General features: G+C 49.3%; 2 protein-coding genes across 3 annotated transcripts; one reads left to right on the top strand and one right to left on the bottom strand.

The window, feature by feature from the left end:
- Positions 1 to 81: 81 nt before the first annotated feature.
- On the bottom strand, positions 82 to 12,496 carry PAAF1 (proteasomal ATPase associated factor 1). Its single transcript, XM_054835278.1, has 12 exons — positions 12,428 to 12,496; positions 12,296 to 12,336; positions 11,956 to 12,059; positions 11,474 to 11,563; positions 7,768 to 7,866; positions 6,914 to 7,064; positions 4,613 to 4,807; positions 4,169 to 4,260; positions 2,903 to 3,018; positions 1,662 to 1,744; positions 1,166 to 1,248; positions 82 to 447 (listed from the first exon to the last, which is right to left on the bottom strand). The coding sequence occupies exons 1-12, from the start codon at positions 12,472 to 12,474 to the stop codon at positions 370 to 372; spliced, it is 1,179 nt and encodes a 392-aa protein (XP_054691253.1). The 5' UTR covers positions 12,475 to 12,496; the 3' UTR covers positions 82 to 369.
- Positions 12,497 to 12,568: 72 nt separating this feature from the next.
- On the top strand, positions 12,569 to 13,968 carry LOC129210016 (cytochrome c oxidase assembly factor 4 homolog, mitochondrial). Of its 2 annotated transcripts, XM_054835446.1 has the most exons (2): positions 12,569 to 12,643; positions 13,232 to 13,960. In XM_054835446.1, exon 2 carries the CDS (start codon positions 13,239 to 13,241, stop codon positions 13,503 to 13,505), a length of 267 nt encoding a protein of 88 aa, XP_054691421.1. In that variant the 5' UTR covers positions 12,569 to 12,643; positions 13,232 to 13,238; the 3' UTR covers positions 13,506 to 13,960. The 2 variants fall into 2 exon arrangements, with proteins under 2 accessions (XP_054691421.1, XP_054691432.1); XM_054835457.1 differs by lacking the exon at positions 12,569 to 12,643 and having other exon boundaries at positions 13,234 to 13,968.
- Positions 13,969 to 14,883: the final 915 nt, after the last annotated feature.

The raw sequence follows: 14,883 nt of genomic DNA, 5'->3' as shown, positions 1-14,883 counted from the left end.
TTTATTTCAGTCCATACTGCGATGCAGTTGCCTTTATCGCCCCCCCCCTCGCCCCCAATTTTTCTCCTCCCCCCTGCCCCGTTCCCAAAACGGCAGTTTTTCAGCAGTGAAAAAAATTTGTTGCAACACAAGATCCACTCTAACACCTCAGAGCCGCTCTCCAAATTAAAAACAATCAAAAGTTGGGTCGTAGTAAGAAATATTACCTGTCACCAAAGCCAGCTATATAGAACACTGTCATCACAATAGCCTCAGAAATTTCTATAGACCTCAAACTTCTATATACACATCTCAAACACGCCGTACAGGAAAAGAAGCTTGGAAGAGCTATTTCCACACATATCTCCACTATTTGGCTGATCCAAGCACTTAAAGGTCAGAAAGTTGGTATCTCCTCACTATCCCGTCTCTGCAGCACGTGTAAATTTGCTTCTCCCAAGCAGCTACCTGAAAAAGAGGGGGGAGAAAAAGCAGTATTTAAGGAGAGTATTTCTCAAGTGACAGTTAAAAGTAAATGTCAGGTACTTATTTGCTCACACAAAGGTTCTTCTGTTAGATCTTAAAGGGGATGTGACTGTTTTGCTCAGTTGCAATGAGTTGCGCAGGTCAAATCTCAGCCTCCGTGTGAGGCCGAGTGTTCCCCAGGAGAGGGAGGACCAGACTGCGGAGCTGGAACGGGTTAAAAACAAAAGCTAATTTCCACCGGGTTGAGAGCTCAGGGAACCCAGGTCACACTCCCAGATCTGTTCAATCGCAGCAGGGTGTCTGGAAACACAACAGCAAGACCCACTTTCTGGGCTCGAGTCACCAGGGGACAAGCTGGCTGTTGCTTTTACCCACGATGATCCTCTGAGCGCAATTAATTCACAGTTCTTTACAGAAACACAGTTCTGCCAGAGCTACGCCAACAACCAAGCCACTCTGCTGCTTCAGTTTTGCTCCTGCACGATGGAGATAACGCCAGCATACACCGCAGAGGATTTGTTTATGCACAATATTAAGATTATTCAGGTAGAAAAAAAAATAAAAAGCTTAAAAAAAAAGTCAACTGCGTGAAGGAACCCGTTGTGCAGGCTGCCAAATCCCAAGAAAAAGGCAGCTGCCGGCTACCTGGCATCACCTTTCCCTACAGCCTTTATCTGGGGCGATACACCATATTCCTTACCTTGTACACAGGGTCGCAGTCAGCTTCTGTGAGATCGAGGACATAATCGAGGTCTTGCTGAACGATAAAGCAGGTTCCATCACCTACACAAGCAGAAGAGATAATAAGCAAAGAAGGAACATCGGCCGATTAGTGAAACGAGCCATGCTCTTCATTACAACCAGCGCTAACAGGCCCATCGGAAACGCCTGAGCACAGGTACGGAGCCCCCAGGAAGAGGGAAGCGTGCTGCGAGGACGGCAGAGAGGTGAGAAAAGGCTCTGGCAGTCGAGAGGCACCTTGGAGGCCCTACTTTGGAGGAACACGGGGGAGGTAAGGGGTGGAAATCACAAGGCAAAAAAGCAATGACGTAATAACAGCTCCTACTACTTCCCCTTTTTGCCATGGACACTCTGCGCAGACAGTGCTTATATGTAAGAGGGCAACACATAAAGAGCACAAAACTCCTCAATTTGACTATACAATTTCTACTGGCATAACATAGCACTTGAGTTACCTTGGCTGGCAATAAATCCATCTCGGTACGGGAGCAGAGAAAGCACCGGTGCTCCTGATCTATGGATGACCTGGATCGGAGTGCTAGAAAAAGGAGCGGAAATAAGGGACAAGGTTATGGTTTACAGCCAAAAGCCATTCCGAAGTGTGAACGCTGGAAGAAGAAATGAGTTCATGGTTGAAAGATACACAAGAACAGAGAGGACATGGGGACTTGATCAGTGATAAGCAAAGAGTCTCTGTCCTCTAGAAGCAGATGGAAGTCACCACTGGTTTTCCTGCGGATGTTGCCAAAGGATGGAAATGGGAGTAGCTAGCAGGTGAACATCAGCACATCTCCATGGGTCATAGAATCAGGGAATGGTTTGGGTTGGAAGGGACCTTTCAACGATCATCCAGTTCCAACCCCCTGCCATGGGCAGGGACACCCTCCACTAGCCCAGCTTGCCCAAAGCCCCATCCAACCTGGCCTTCAACACTGCCAGGGAGCCAGGGGCAGCCACAGCTTCTCGGGGCAACCTGTGCCAGGGCCTCAGCACCCTCACAGGGAAGGATTTCTGCCTCACATCCCATCTCCATCTCATCTCCATCTCCATCTCCCCTCCTGCAGCTTCAGGCCATTCCCCTTGGCCTGTCACTCCCTGCCCTTGTCACCAGCCCCTCTCCAGCTTTCCTGGAGCCCCTTTGGGGACTGGAAGGGGCTCTAAGGTCTCCCCGCAGCCTCCTCTTCTCCAGGCTGAACCACCCCAACTCTCTCAGCCTGTCTCCACAGCAGAGGTGCTCCAGCCCTCAGATCATCTTTGTGGCCTCCTCTGGACTTGCTCCAACAGACAAAACAAACTAGTTGTCATAAAAATCACACAATCGTTTACATTGGAAAAGACGTTTAAGATCACCAAGTCCAACCATTAACCCAGCACTGCCAAGGCCACCACTAAACCATGTCCCCAAGCACCACATCTACACGGCTTTTAAATCCCTCCAGGGATGGGGACTCCACCACTTCCCCGGGCAGCCTGTTCCAGTGACTGACAACCCTTGCGGTGAAGAAATATTCCCTAATCTCCAACGTAAACCTCCTCTGGCACAACTTGAGGCCATTTCCTCTTGTCCTATCGTTTGTTACTTGGGAGAAGAGATCGACCCCCACCCGGCTACAGCCATCCACTGAGCAGGACACCTTGTCATAGAAGGAGATCAGGTTAGTTGTTTAAATCCTTGCAGCCCCAGGCACACACTCACTTTGTGTTTCTCACATCCAGCTGATATATGTTCCCATCCTGAGTCCCTGCTAGGATATAGGTACTTGAGAGGAATGTGCAGCAGTTAAACGCATCAGATCCAACGAAGAGGAACACCTGGGAACATGGGAACAAATGCAAGTGTCAGACACTCACAGATGAGGACACAGAACACCTAGGAGAAGGAAGCAATAATTTATTTAGAAGTCAGTACAATCACTTCCCTGAATCATGGCACGAACTGACAAACCCAGAGCTAGGTTAATAATCCCTCAGCTCTGCTCCAAGACGTGCAGAACAGCGCTCCAGGATCAGTCTCGCCAATTCAGCAGAGACAGCGCAATCAGTGAATGCTCCTTGATCTCCTCTGGAGAAAGGATGAGCCACACAATGACAAACCAATACTGAGCTCAGACTAATCTTCAGACGCCCACGGAGTAGCAAGATCAGATCTGCACGGCAGGTTGGCAAAGACCACTCCTTCCTCCCAGAGCCACAGCCAGCTTTACAGAGCCTGTGAGTTTTTTCCAGGCTAGCATATCTGTTCCACCCAAATTTTACTCGCCACAAACACCACAAGCAGTTTAACCTACTACATCATCAGGAGCTCCTGATAAGGTCTTCAGTACCCAAGATCTACCAAGTCCATCTTCCTTTGCCAAGAGGAGACGAACTGGTGACCCCCTGAGGTTCCCTTCACACACTACTTAAAACACCCGCCAGAATAAAGAGCAACTTTACATCTCAGCTGCATCAGGCAGCCAGCAGCTCCTGCATTCACGATGACATCTACTGGCCACTGTTTAAAAAGTTTTCCCCATACCTGGATTACATCCGGGACCAATTCTTATTCCTCAACTCCCCCATATATAAATCTGACCAGTAGGAAGGAGAGAAAGCATCATTTTGTTGTACCAGGTTTTAGTCTCCCCTCCACGGAATACATATGGGGAAAACACTGCAATGTAAAGACCAAAGGCAGGCAGATCAGCCCTCCCCTGCCTCCAGCCTGGTTCTGGCCCTTTCTGCGCCACGTGGTGAACCTCACCAGGGAAACGGAACAGGATTAACACTAACCAGTTCACCCATCTAGGTTAGTTTTAACCTGGCTCAATTCCTCAGCCCAGTGCTCGGCATAGCCATGTGAATGGCAGCTTACAAACCGAGGAAATGGAAGTGAAAGGAGTGACGCCTCAGAGCTGATTTTATAGCAGCACCTCAGAGCACCCTCCCAGGTAAATACTTCTGATAGTTTCAGACTCCTTACCGGCTGCCTGCTCTGCAGTCCCACTCCTTGAAGCTTCTTGTCTTCTCGAGCCAGCAGCAGGATTTTCCCTTCTGTCCCAACCTCACGTTCACCTGACAAAAGGGCAACAGTTAATTCCAGCAGCAGGTACGCAACAAGTCTTGATGGTACCAAAACCTGGCAGTTTGGATCACCCCTGGTGATCCTGTAACAGCATTCCTCCATACCCGAAGACACTAGATGCAGCAAGGCATGCCAGTAATCAAAGAAATCCCAGTCTTAAACTAATTGATAAGGCTCAACTCCTCTGCAGGACCAGGGCGGTCTATTCTGGTGACCCTAGTTCCCTTCTCTAGGTGGTACGAGGACACACAGCAGCAAGCCACGCAGTCAGGACTACTGGTGACAAACCTAAGCAGTTTGGGACAGGAGAATGAAGATGAATTTTAAGAGAAAGATCCTTACTAGGAGCTTTTTCAGGCGTGCCTAGGTTCAGTGAGTTGTCAGCAGTGCCCACGGCAATGCCGTTGACAGGAGAGCCGCAGTCAGCGATGACACCCAGACAGGCGGATTTGCCACAGTCCCAGAGATGGGCAGTGCCGTCTCTAGAGCAGGAAAGGACATTTCTTCCCCGATCCACAATGGCAGTGTCCAAAATACCTGCATCAAAGCAAAGGATGCGTTCAGACAGCGCGGAAGGCAGACAGACAAAGCATCTCATTTCCCAAGGTGAACTCAACTACGAGCCCCAAATCACTGTCCCCAGCGTGTCAACAGTCACACACAGCCAAATTGTGTGGGGTACAGTGTGGGGCAGGGAGCCACAGGATCTAGGAGGAGGTGTACGTGGAAGGCAACAACTCCCAGCAAACCATACAGAGTGGAAGCCACTGCCTGGCACAAAGGCAAGATGTTACCAATAAAATGATCAGCAACACCTCGCCTCAGACTGAGCTGATACCATAGCTGCTGTCGAGTTTCTACCTCCAAAACAAACATCTAACTTGGGCAGAGAAGTCTGGATAATCCCAAAAGCTGTGCGAGGCAAGCAACATCCACATTATCCAGCTACAGCAACATCAAAAGAGCAGTCTCTGCAGGTGCTAACATCCCCAAAATACTTCATTTCACTGTGGGACATTGAGTCTAGATCTGAAAAATGATGTAGTGGGGTTTTTTTTGCAAGGGAACAGTTAGATGGTTAGAAGATTTAATTGACGCTTTCCCTACAGAAGCAGTCATTAAACATGACAAGCTCAAATGACTGCACAAGCCAAGCAAACTGACTGCAGCAGTTTGGGCTGGGGTTATAAGCAGTGAATAAAGTCAACTTCAGGGCCACCGGGAGCCAGCCAGCATTGCTCTGACCTAAGCTTCATTACAACGCCTGCCACGTTTTGTTTACAGGACATTTGCAGCAAAGTATTTTGAACCCACAGAAATAGATCATGAGAACAATGGCAGGTTCACTGCAAGACAAGTTTGAGTTAATCAAATTTTGGGCAGCCAGCCACAGGGCTTATTAACCTTTTTTAATAAAGCCTTGTACCTTGTGAGACAGGGAAAACAAGAGCCTGTCCAGAGCAGTTAAGCTGCTCAGGAAGGAGATAATTTGGGGCAGGGTTTTGGGCATCTGATGCTACATCCACAACTCACTCAGACTTGCTTACGATCACCCAAGCATTCAACTGGCATCCCTTAGGAAGCAACCACCTGCCATGACAAGACAGCACCACTGGCTCTGGGCCGGGTGTAAACAGGAGTAAAAAGGGAGCCTGCTTAAGCATTGCATATAAATCCACACTGCTGCTGAACGAGGGGTCCTGGAAACCAAATCTTCTTTCCAGAGATTAACAGAGGCTCTGTCCAGAAATTGCTTTGATCACAGCTCTCAGGAATGTTTCTGTGTAGCTCATTTTCCATCCCTTGCAGTTCTTCCCTGGGACTACACAGCAAGTGGAAGACTTTGTAGCGTGCAGCCTGAACGCAAGGAACAGCATTCAACTCACCACCTAAGGTGGCCAGTGCATCCTTTATGTGAGGACACAAGGAGAGCGAAGAATTTACTCTCATTTTCAGCAGCAAGACCATCAGCAGGGGCAGAGCTGAACATCTGCCCTCCGTAGAAGGGTGAACAAGCTTATTGCAGCCCTTAAGATTATTAAGAAATTAAGATTATTAAGAAATAATCCCTTAAGTATCCTTGCAGCTGCTCTTGCTGTGCCTTATTCACTTTCAACTGCCTCGAGGATGCGTGCTGTTAACTGCCTGCCTGCGTTCAACTCCATAATAAACTGCTATATGCTCTTCTGGGCAAGAAGAAAACCCAACAAAACAAAACAACCCAAAAGGAAGAGGCTCTGGAGCAACTGATGGTGAGCAGGATGATCTGGGTGCAAGCATTCCCAGCGCAGTGCAGGCAGCAAGGCTACTGAATGCAGGTCAGAGCTCTGGAGAGCCAAGACTGCCCTGGAGGAGCAGAACACCCTCTGCCACTCGCAACAGCCAAATGGACCGCATCCTCCCTCTTTTAACCTTAATTAACGAGGAAAACACAGGTTGGCAAGAGAAACAGTTTTATCTGTCTAATCCAACAACTACTGGTCTTTTTATTCAAGTTCTGGGAGCTTGAAAAAGATACCCTGGACATCTAATAAAAACGCAGAGCACAAAGTGCAGCAGGCTGGTGACTGAACATTAGCCCTCAGGCGCAACACAATTATACACATGGCAGATCAAGCATTTTAAAGGCTAAGTACTCTGTACCTCCTTTGTGACCTTTAAATGTTACTACGCAGCTGGCATCTTCTGCTGACCAGATCTTTAGCTGGGCATCCATTCCCCCACTCAGAACCACGAGGCCCGATGGGAAAAACCTGCAACAATTGACATCATACACATGGCCTTCCAATAGTCTCTGGAAAAACAAAGAACTACGTGCTAGTTCCGTTGTTATCACCCTCATGCCGAGCAATTTTTGAGCTATGACACTGGAAAACTTAGTGTTCCCATGTGGGCAGAGGATTAAGCTCAAATCCTCTGGGTTTAGGTTCCTGCAATGGACTTGTTTGAATTTGAGGCAGTCAAAGAGCTCGCAGGTACACTTTAGGCCTCCCTCTGCCATTTGAGTAGCTAATTACACAGCAAAGGATACTACATTTGTTTCTAATTACAGGTTAAATGTCTTTATCCTCTGCCAAACAAACAGCTGACAGGTCAAGCTCCACAAGAAACACCCTAACGGGGAAGGCAGCTAGCCATAATGTGGTTAATCCATCACAGGCAGGAGTCTTTTTTCCTCATCTCTTCTCTACCGCAGAAGAAATTCAGTGCTTGTACCACGCAGGTCAGAAGCTGTCATTCCTAACTACCCTTTCTCATTTTCACCTTGGGACTCCTCTCCGGATCGCTGAGCATCATTTCCCTTGGGAGAAGTCATGTTTTCCAATAGATTTGACTTAAAACCTCAGAGATGGCACATTTCAATTAGCTTTTCAATCAAGAGGCAGATCCTTGCCTGCCCCAGACCACGGTGTGTGGGTAGCCTGACCGAAGTCACAGCCGAATGACTTCAGTCACGTCACAGACAAACACACAACACCAAAGCTAGACGCTCTTACTCTTATTTCTCCGTTTGCAGCCTGCCAGATTTTCATGGTCCCATCTGTGCTGGTAGACACGCCAAGCCCTCCACCACTGGAAATATCAAGACAGGTGATCTGCAGGAGGGTAAAAACACCAAACGTTAGCTTTATATTACCCTGTACATAGGTATTTCTGCTCAAGAGCCTAACTCTGTACCGGAGGAGACCTGCTAAGTACATCATTCAGTGCTATTATCTCCCCAAGACATACTGCTGGACTCATTTACCACACCCAGAAGAGTTTCCATATGCCTAGCTTAACAGTTTCAGCCTGATAATGATCTTCTAACATTTAATAGCCTCACGCAAGGATTTCACAGGCTTTCTCTCCTCAGCCTCTCCATCAGTTTTCTGAGATATTAAGTCTTTAAGAAATCAAAACCCAAGTGGATCCTGAGCATCAGGCTTTTTTTAGAGGACAAAGGCAGCATAAAAAGAAGTTCTCCTCAGTTTATCTGTTTACACAGATTGCTGCACTCCTCCTTTAAGAGTGAACTGCTGATTTGGGCTGACCCGCAGACGAGTTGGGTGACTGGAACCTGGCACGAAGCACCCCAGATTTCTTGTAACCGCCACTAAATTTGACAGAGAAATTCTTATTCTCTGCCTGTGACTCTGCAGAGATCTGCAAAGCAGGGATAAAAAGAAATGCTGAGTCAGAAGCCTGCACAGACAGCAGTTGTATTTCAGGTTTACCCCAAGTGAAGCAGAAATCTGGATTTTTCTAGCAGCTCCTGTACACAGATAAGAAATTGAGCCAAGCTGTTCCACACTAGCCCAAGATAATAGGCCAGCTTGAGAGTGCCCCATCTCACAAGCCCACAAGACATTGTTTGAGCCATTTATGAAGCCAACGGCGCAGCCTAAATTTTCTGAAACACTAAGTCAAAACTAGCTCCTTATGCAGGCAGGCTAACTCCTCACACAGTCTGTCACACTGGGTATTAACAACAGCCTGCTTTGCATAACCACTGGGAGAGCTGAATACTTTTGAAGAGAGCAGATGTTGAGCTTATATTCTTGCAAAAGGATAGCCTTTCCCATGATGCCAGACATTATTGCTGCCACGGGGGAAAGGCAGATGTATTTTAGTTGTGCGTGAAATAAGATAATGGGTATTCTAGCCTTGAAAGAAACGGTTACGTCTTTCAAGCGACAGAGATATTTCCAATGCAGACTGCAGCAACACTAAACAGGCTGAAAATAACCCCAATTATGTAGATTTTGTTAGAGCAAAGGTTAACGCTAGTGTTGTATCCTGCAAAAAATAATAAAACTATCGCAAATACGTAGTGGAATAGCTGTGTTGTCTTGCAAGATTTGGCTACTGGAGTCATGCTGTATTACCTCCAAAAGCTTCTTAATAATTGCATTTGCACTCCGTGGATTAGAAGAAACTATTACAGTGGTAAAATCCACTGAAAGAAGTGAGAAATGCAGATTACAGTTCCATCACCATTCCAACCCCTCACCACCACGACAACACACAGGTTTCTGGTCTTAACTTGCACAATCCATCAGCATGCTTGCAGGTCCCAACCACCTGGTCAGGTATGTAGGGGATGAAGCTGCTCATCTTCATCCCAGGCTGCAGATTAAATGTTTTTCTGAACAATTAACTATTCTCAGACAGGTCTGGGCTTTGACAATTCTCTCACACATCCTCAGCCTTAGCTAGCAGCCAGTCTGAACAGACAGCTGGATTTATCACCATGTTCACAGGGAAACCCCAAAATGCGAGTAGATTGAGAGACTTTGCCAAGAAAGATGACAGCTAGAGGCCTGAGGATGATGCCTGCAGGCAGACCAAGTACATAACAGACCTGCATCAATCTCCAGCTGTTTCCAGATGTTAAGGAGGATGTCCTATGGCATCCCATTGCTGCACCTGCATCAGCTGGGCTTGTGGGGACATAATATGCCACACTTCAGTCATAAGTTCTCCTATCCAAGCAAGAGTCGGACCAAACTGCTCTCCTGAAAAGCTCTGACAGCTCAAATCACAGCTAATTTTAAGAGGGTGCAGGGTCAATTCTCAACCTCCACTTGAGAAAAAAAAAATAATTGGAAATTAAAACAGGAATTAGAAGATTTAAATAAGAGCACAAGGTAACAGTTTAGTCGTTACAGCAGCCATTAAGTACATTTACTTGCGTATCAGTAATGTGATAAATACATCGGTAACATGAGTGGCATTTTATATAACAAAACAATCTGTTTGCTGCCTAGTTAAAAATAAATTTTAAAAAGCCTGTGAAGGTCATTCAAGCAGGAAAAGTCTCACTGACATTTGACATATCCCCAGATTTTCAGAGGGGCTATGTAAACAGGCAAGGCCAAACATGAGCGCTCAGAACAAGAGGCAGCAGGTAAAAAGGATAACCGGAGCTTAGTCCACACCAGCTTTAAACTCATCTACATATTAATAGATATTGCTTCAGCTGCTTTCCAGAGGAGTTATCTGCACTGCAGCTGTAACCCATCACACCCATTTGACAGCAGACTAAACACTTATGCCTGCATTTCCATTTTGCTGTGCTCTGAATGTTGATTCCATTTATCTCACAAAAGGGCAGTTGGGGATTCTTAAGTAGCACAGAACTCAGAGAAGTGATTCACCTCTGTCTCCGGAGCTGCCTTACTGCCAAGCTCCGTTTCTCAGCTTCCTCTTAAAACAGCTGTAGAGATGCAGAATTGCCTTTATGTCAAAACACACCTTGATTTATTCCGCTTTCAAGCTTCATTAATACAGACTGACTTTTCAGCTTTTTCGGCTGGGTTTATCAAAACAATTTACTTGATAAATCATGAGACAATTGTACTAAAACATCTCCAAGAGCCTTCGGGGGACTTCTTTTAGGGCAGTCGGCTGTACCTGCAGGCTACACATTCTCTAGTTTATTGGATCATTTCCACGTAGGGTTAAGCATTCAGCAAAAGCACAGAAACCCTTCCAGCAAAGCCAAGTTACGCGCTTCTCTTCAGTGAAGAAATGAAATTTCAGGTCAGAGTCAGCCTTTCTGTATTACTGTTCAGTGAGAAGCTGTACTTGATACACCTCCAAATTGATGGGGGTGCAATAAGAAAGATTATTTAGCAAAACAAGCAGGACTGATTTTAAATAAGTGAGAAGTTCATGCTATTTATTTATTTATTAAATACAAGGTGGGCCTTTCTGGTGTCTGAATTCCCACCAGGTCAAGATGAACTTATACAACATTTGATTCCCAGCCCCGCAAACAGAAATTAATACAGAAAATATAAAATCCAGATAATTTCATTACATGGGAGCAAACAGCCACTACAAACTGGGGATAAACATGAACCAGTCAGAGATGAAGAGTACAGTGCCTGCAATCTCTTATTTTTGTCTTGCTTTTTGACACACTAATTGACACGTATTTCCTTTACAGAGGGATCTGTCACAGGCCTGAAGCGAGCAGAAATTACATTACTTGGAAGACAACAGCCTAAAGAATTTTAGAGACTATTTTTAGGGGGTAAACGTAACCATGATCAAGTTTCCCGAGTTTCTATGATCTGATACGCTCTATTACCCAGTTCACACACAAAGTCACACTGCAGGGCACCCCTCAGAAAGTGCACACAGCAGTCAGACACACGTTGTGAAAGCTTACAGTCGCTTCCAGTTAATTCCCCCTTGCTTCGCAAGGTTACTTACACTTTTCTGATGAATTCTACAAAAAGTTGTGTACGGGGCCATGAACTTTGTGGACACATTTTCGTGAGGACAAGAAATGAGAATGCTTTTCTAAAGGAGGAAAGAGAGGGGGAAAAAGAATTAGAAGCACTGTTAGGCTGCAAAGGTAGAACTACGGTCTGGACTGGGCTGTGGTCTCTCACAGCCTGAGTACTGATGGAAGGTGCAGCATTGGGCTCGTCGCCTTACGCCTTCTCAAGACAGAGGCCTCAGGGTGGCAAGCAATGGCTGCTATGGCCTAGCCAGCCATGACACACAACCCCAGCCCAACTATGGGATGTTACGGACCAGCTCTGGGGCACTGCACAGACAAGAAGCCCAGGACAGCTGGATAGGACCATGTGGGGAAAAGTTTTAGGCTGCTATTTTGACTGGATAACAGTATCATCCCTTCACACATGGAAGGCGGTTACCGACCCCCACTCCACCCCAGCCCCCGGCACCTTGGTGACTTCCCCAACCACGAAGCCCTCAGAGGCAGCGATGTCCGGGACGCCCTCAGTGCTGAGCCCGCGGCGGGTCAGGCTGCCGTACAGGGTTGGCTTCCCTGTGGGGAGAGCAGCCATCAGCTCAGCCACCCCTCAAACCCCCCTCAGCTCACCTTCCCCTCACCCTTCCCCAAAACACAGGGCACTCCCCAACCACCCTCACCATCCCCAAAACACAAGGCCCCCCTCAACCACCCCCAAACCACAGGGGATTCTCCCCAATCACCCTCATCCCCTCTGAGCCCACAGGCCCCCCGCCTCCCTCCGAGGCCTCCTCAGGCCCCTCAGCACTCACCAGGGCTGCGACAACTCAGCCAGGCCTCACCCTCGTCCCTCCTGCGGAGAGAAAGAGCGGTAGTGAATGTGAGAAGAAGGAACAAGATCGGAGAAGGGAGCTGGGGGAAGGGGACAGGAGGGCCGTGCTCACCTCAGCGCCTGGCTCCAGTCGCTCTGAATCCGAAGCGTCGCCGCCATCTTACCGAGGCACCCGCACCCTCTTCCGCCTCCTTCCCTCCCGTCAGCCCCCGCGAGACGGAAGCGAGAGGTGCCCTCCAATGAGCGAGCGCTTCCGCGGTCACGCCCCGCCCCGGCAGTGCCTTCCCCGTCGTCAGCCTTAAAGGGGCCGCGCTGCGCTGCTGGGCAGGTATGGGGGGGCTGGGTACGGCATTGGGAGGGCATGGAGGGTGCTGGGCACCCATGGGTGGGGGTAAGGTGCGTGGGGGAGGTGATGAGCACCCATGGGTAGGGGTAGGGTGCATGGGGTACGTGCTGTGCACCCATAGAGGGGATAGGGCACCCATGGGGGGTGGAGAGGATGGATAGATGTGGGTTGGGGAGGGTGCTGGGCACCCATGGGTGGGGGTAGGGTGGATGAGCACCCATGGGGGGTGGACAGCTATGGGCTGGGGAGGGTGCTGGGCACCCATGGGTGGGGGTAAGGTTCATGGGGGAGGTGCTGGGCACCCTTGGAGGGGGCAGGGAAGATGAATAGCTATGAGTTGGGGAGGGTGCTGGGCACCCATGGGTGGGGGTAAGGTGCACGGGGTATGCTGGGCACCCACAGAGGTGTGGGGGGTGCTGAGCTCCTCCTGGGGGTGCATGGAGTGTATGGGGACACCCATGGGGGCATGGAGGGTGCTGAGCACCCTAGGGTGCCCCCCAAAAAGGGGGCGGTGACCCATGCAGGCCTCGAGGGGAAGGCAGCACCCCGATGCCTGCCACCCCACCCCAGCTCAGCGATGGCGAGGCCCAGCCACGCCAGGAGCCGCCCATCGTTGGAGGAAGATGAGGATGAGGAGGACCCGGTGGACGCCATGATCTCGCGGACGGGCTGCATGGCGCAGCACCGGGAGCTGCAGGAGTGCATGGCGGCGCGGCAGGACTGGCGGCACTGCCAGCCCCAGGTCCGGGCTTTCGGAGAGTGCATGGCCCGCCGGCAGCGTGCCGAGGAACCGCACCGGGCGTCCGGCTCGCGCCAAGCCCACCCCTCACCTGCCGGGAACTGAAATCACCGGGGACCTCGGCACCACTGGCCAGCCCACCCTCAGCACCCCAGGAACGGGGCAGCTGCACCATTTTACCCTATTTTTGTGTTATTGTTCATTCACGCGAGCGGATGGGCCGGTAAATCCACGCTATATCGTTGGGAAATTAAATCCGGTGGATTTGTCATCCTGGCCAAAGCGCTTGGTCTCAGTCTGTGCCGCTGGGGATAACTGGAAGCTTGGAGGGGGTGGTTGTGGGGTGAGATGGGGATTTCCAGCCCAAAATGTCCCAAACTGGGAGCGTTCGTGGCACCCAGGCTGGGCCTTGGCTCTGCAACAGCCCTGCCGTGGATTTCCACTCCGTGTCCACTCCCGCCGCTTCTCCCAGCGGTGATAACCTCATGTTCCACGGACAGGATTTATCTCCTGGGAAGCCTCAGGAGCATCAAGGATGGAGGAAAAAAGGGGCTCCTAGGGAGCAGATGCTCCTCTGAACATCACCTCCTAGCAAATAAGCTATCAAAAAGAAATTAAAATTCCTTTTTGTGAGCTGGAAAGGGAAGGGCGCCCATAGATTTTGCCAGGGGGGAACTTTCCAGGCTGTCTCCCAGGGAGGTGGGGGCAGGGGCTGCCGAAGGGCTGTTTTGGTGCTTCCAGCCAAAAATCACAACCGGCGTGGGACCGGCGACCCCTGAGCAGCCCCACTTTGGGGACGAGTGCTAATGAGTTGTTTTCCCACTTTTGAAGAGCTGGTGTTTAGAAAGGGTCGGGGGGGAACCCAAAGCAACCGGTTTTTGGGCAGGAACAGAACCTCCTTTTAGCATCCATGAAACCAGGGCTCAAATTTGGTTATAACACACCAAATCTGATCACGCCGTGATCAGATGGCATCACGGCTCCCCCCTAAATAAAAACCAGATCTCAAAATTTGAAATAACAAGGATTAGAGCAAAAATGCAGGCACCGTGGCCCGTTCGACCCAGCATCCATATGCGCACCCCAAAGCCGCAGCTCCCACGGGCTCTGGGTTTTGCAGGATGACAATAAGGGGCTGAGCAGCCCGGCCAAATTTGGTCCTGCATCACTCAAGAAAAGCGGCAGTCCTAGGAAAAAGATCTGGCACCATCCTGGGAAATTCCCCAAACTGCTTTGCGCTTCGGAGATGCGTCCTTTCGAGGCACAAGGCATTTCTCCCTTTCCAAACAGTCGTTGTAAAAAGTAAATTGGCTTCACGCGTCCAGGGGAAAATTTATCCTTTATGGCTTGAAAGGCGAATCTGAAATTAAGGAGAAATTTTGCATATGCTGCCTGACAGCTCCAAGCTCCCTGCCTCTGAGGCTCCATTCGCGTTGGCGAAGCTCCAATTTAAGCAGCTCTACGAGAATAACATGTTGCTCCA

Source organism: Grus americana, chromosome 1, assembly GCF_028858705.1.
Source record: "Grus americana isolate bGruAme1 chromosome 1, bGruAme1.mat, whole genome shotgun sequence".
NCBI classification, from domain to species: domain Eukaryota; kingdom Metazoa; phylum Chordata; class Aves; order Gruiformes; family Gruidae; genus Grus; species Grus americana.
The sequence above is the reverse complement of the archived record's forward strand: the minus strand, read 5'-3'. Positions and strand labels throughout refer to the sequence as shown.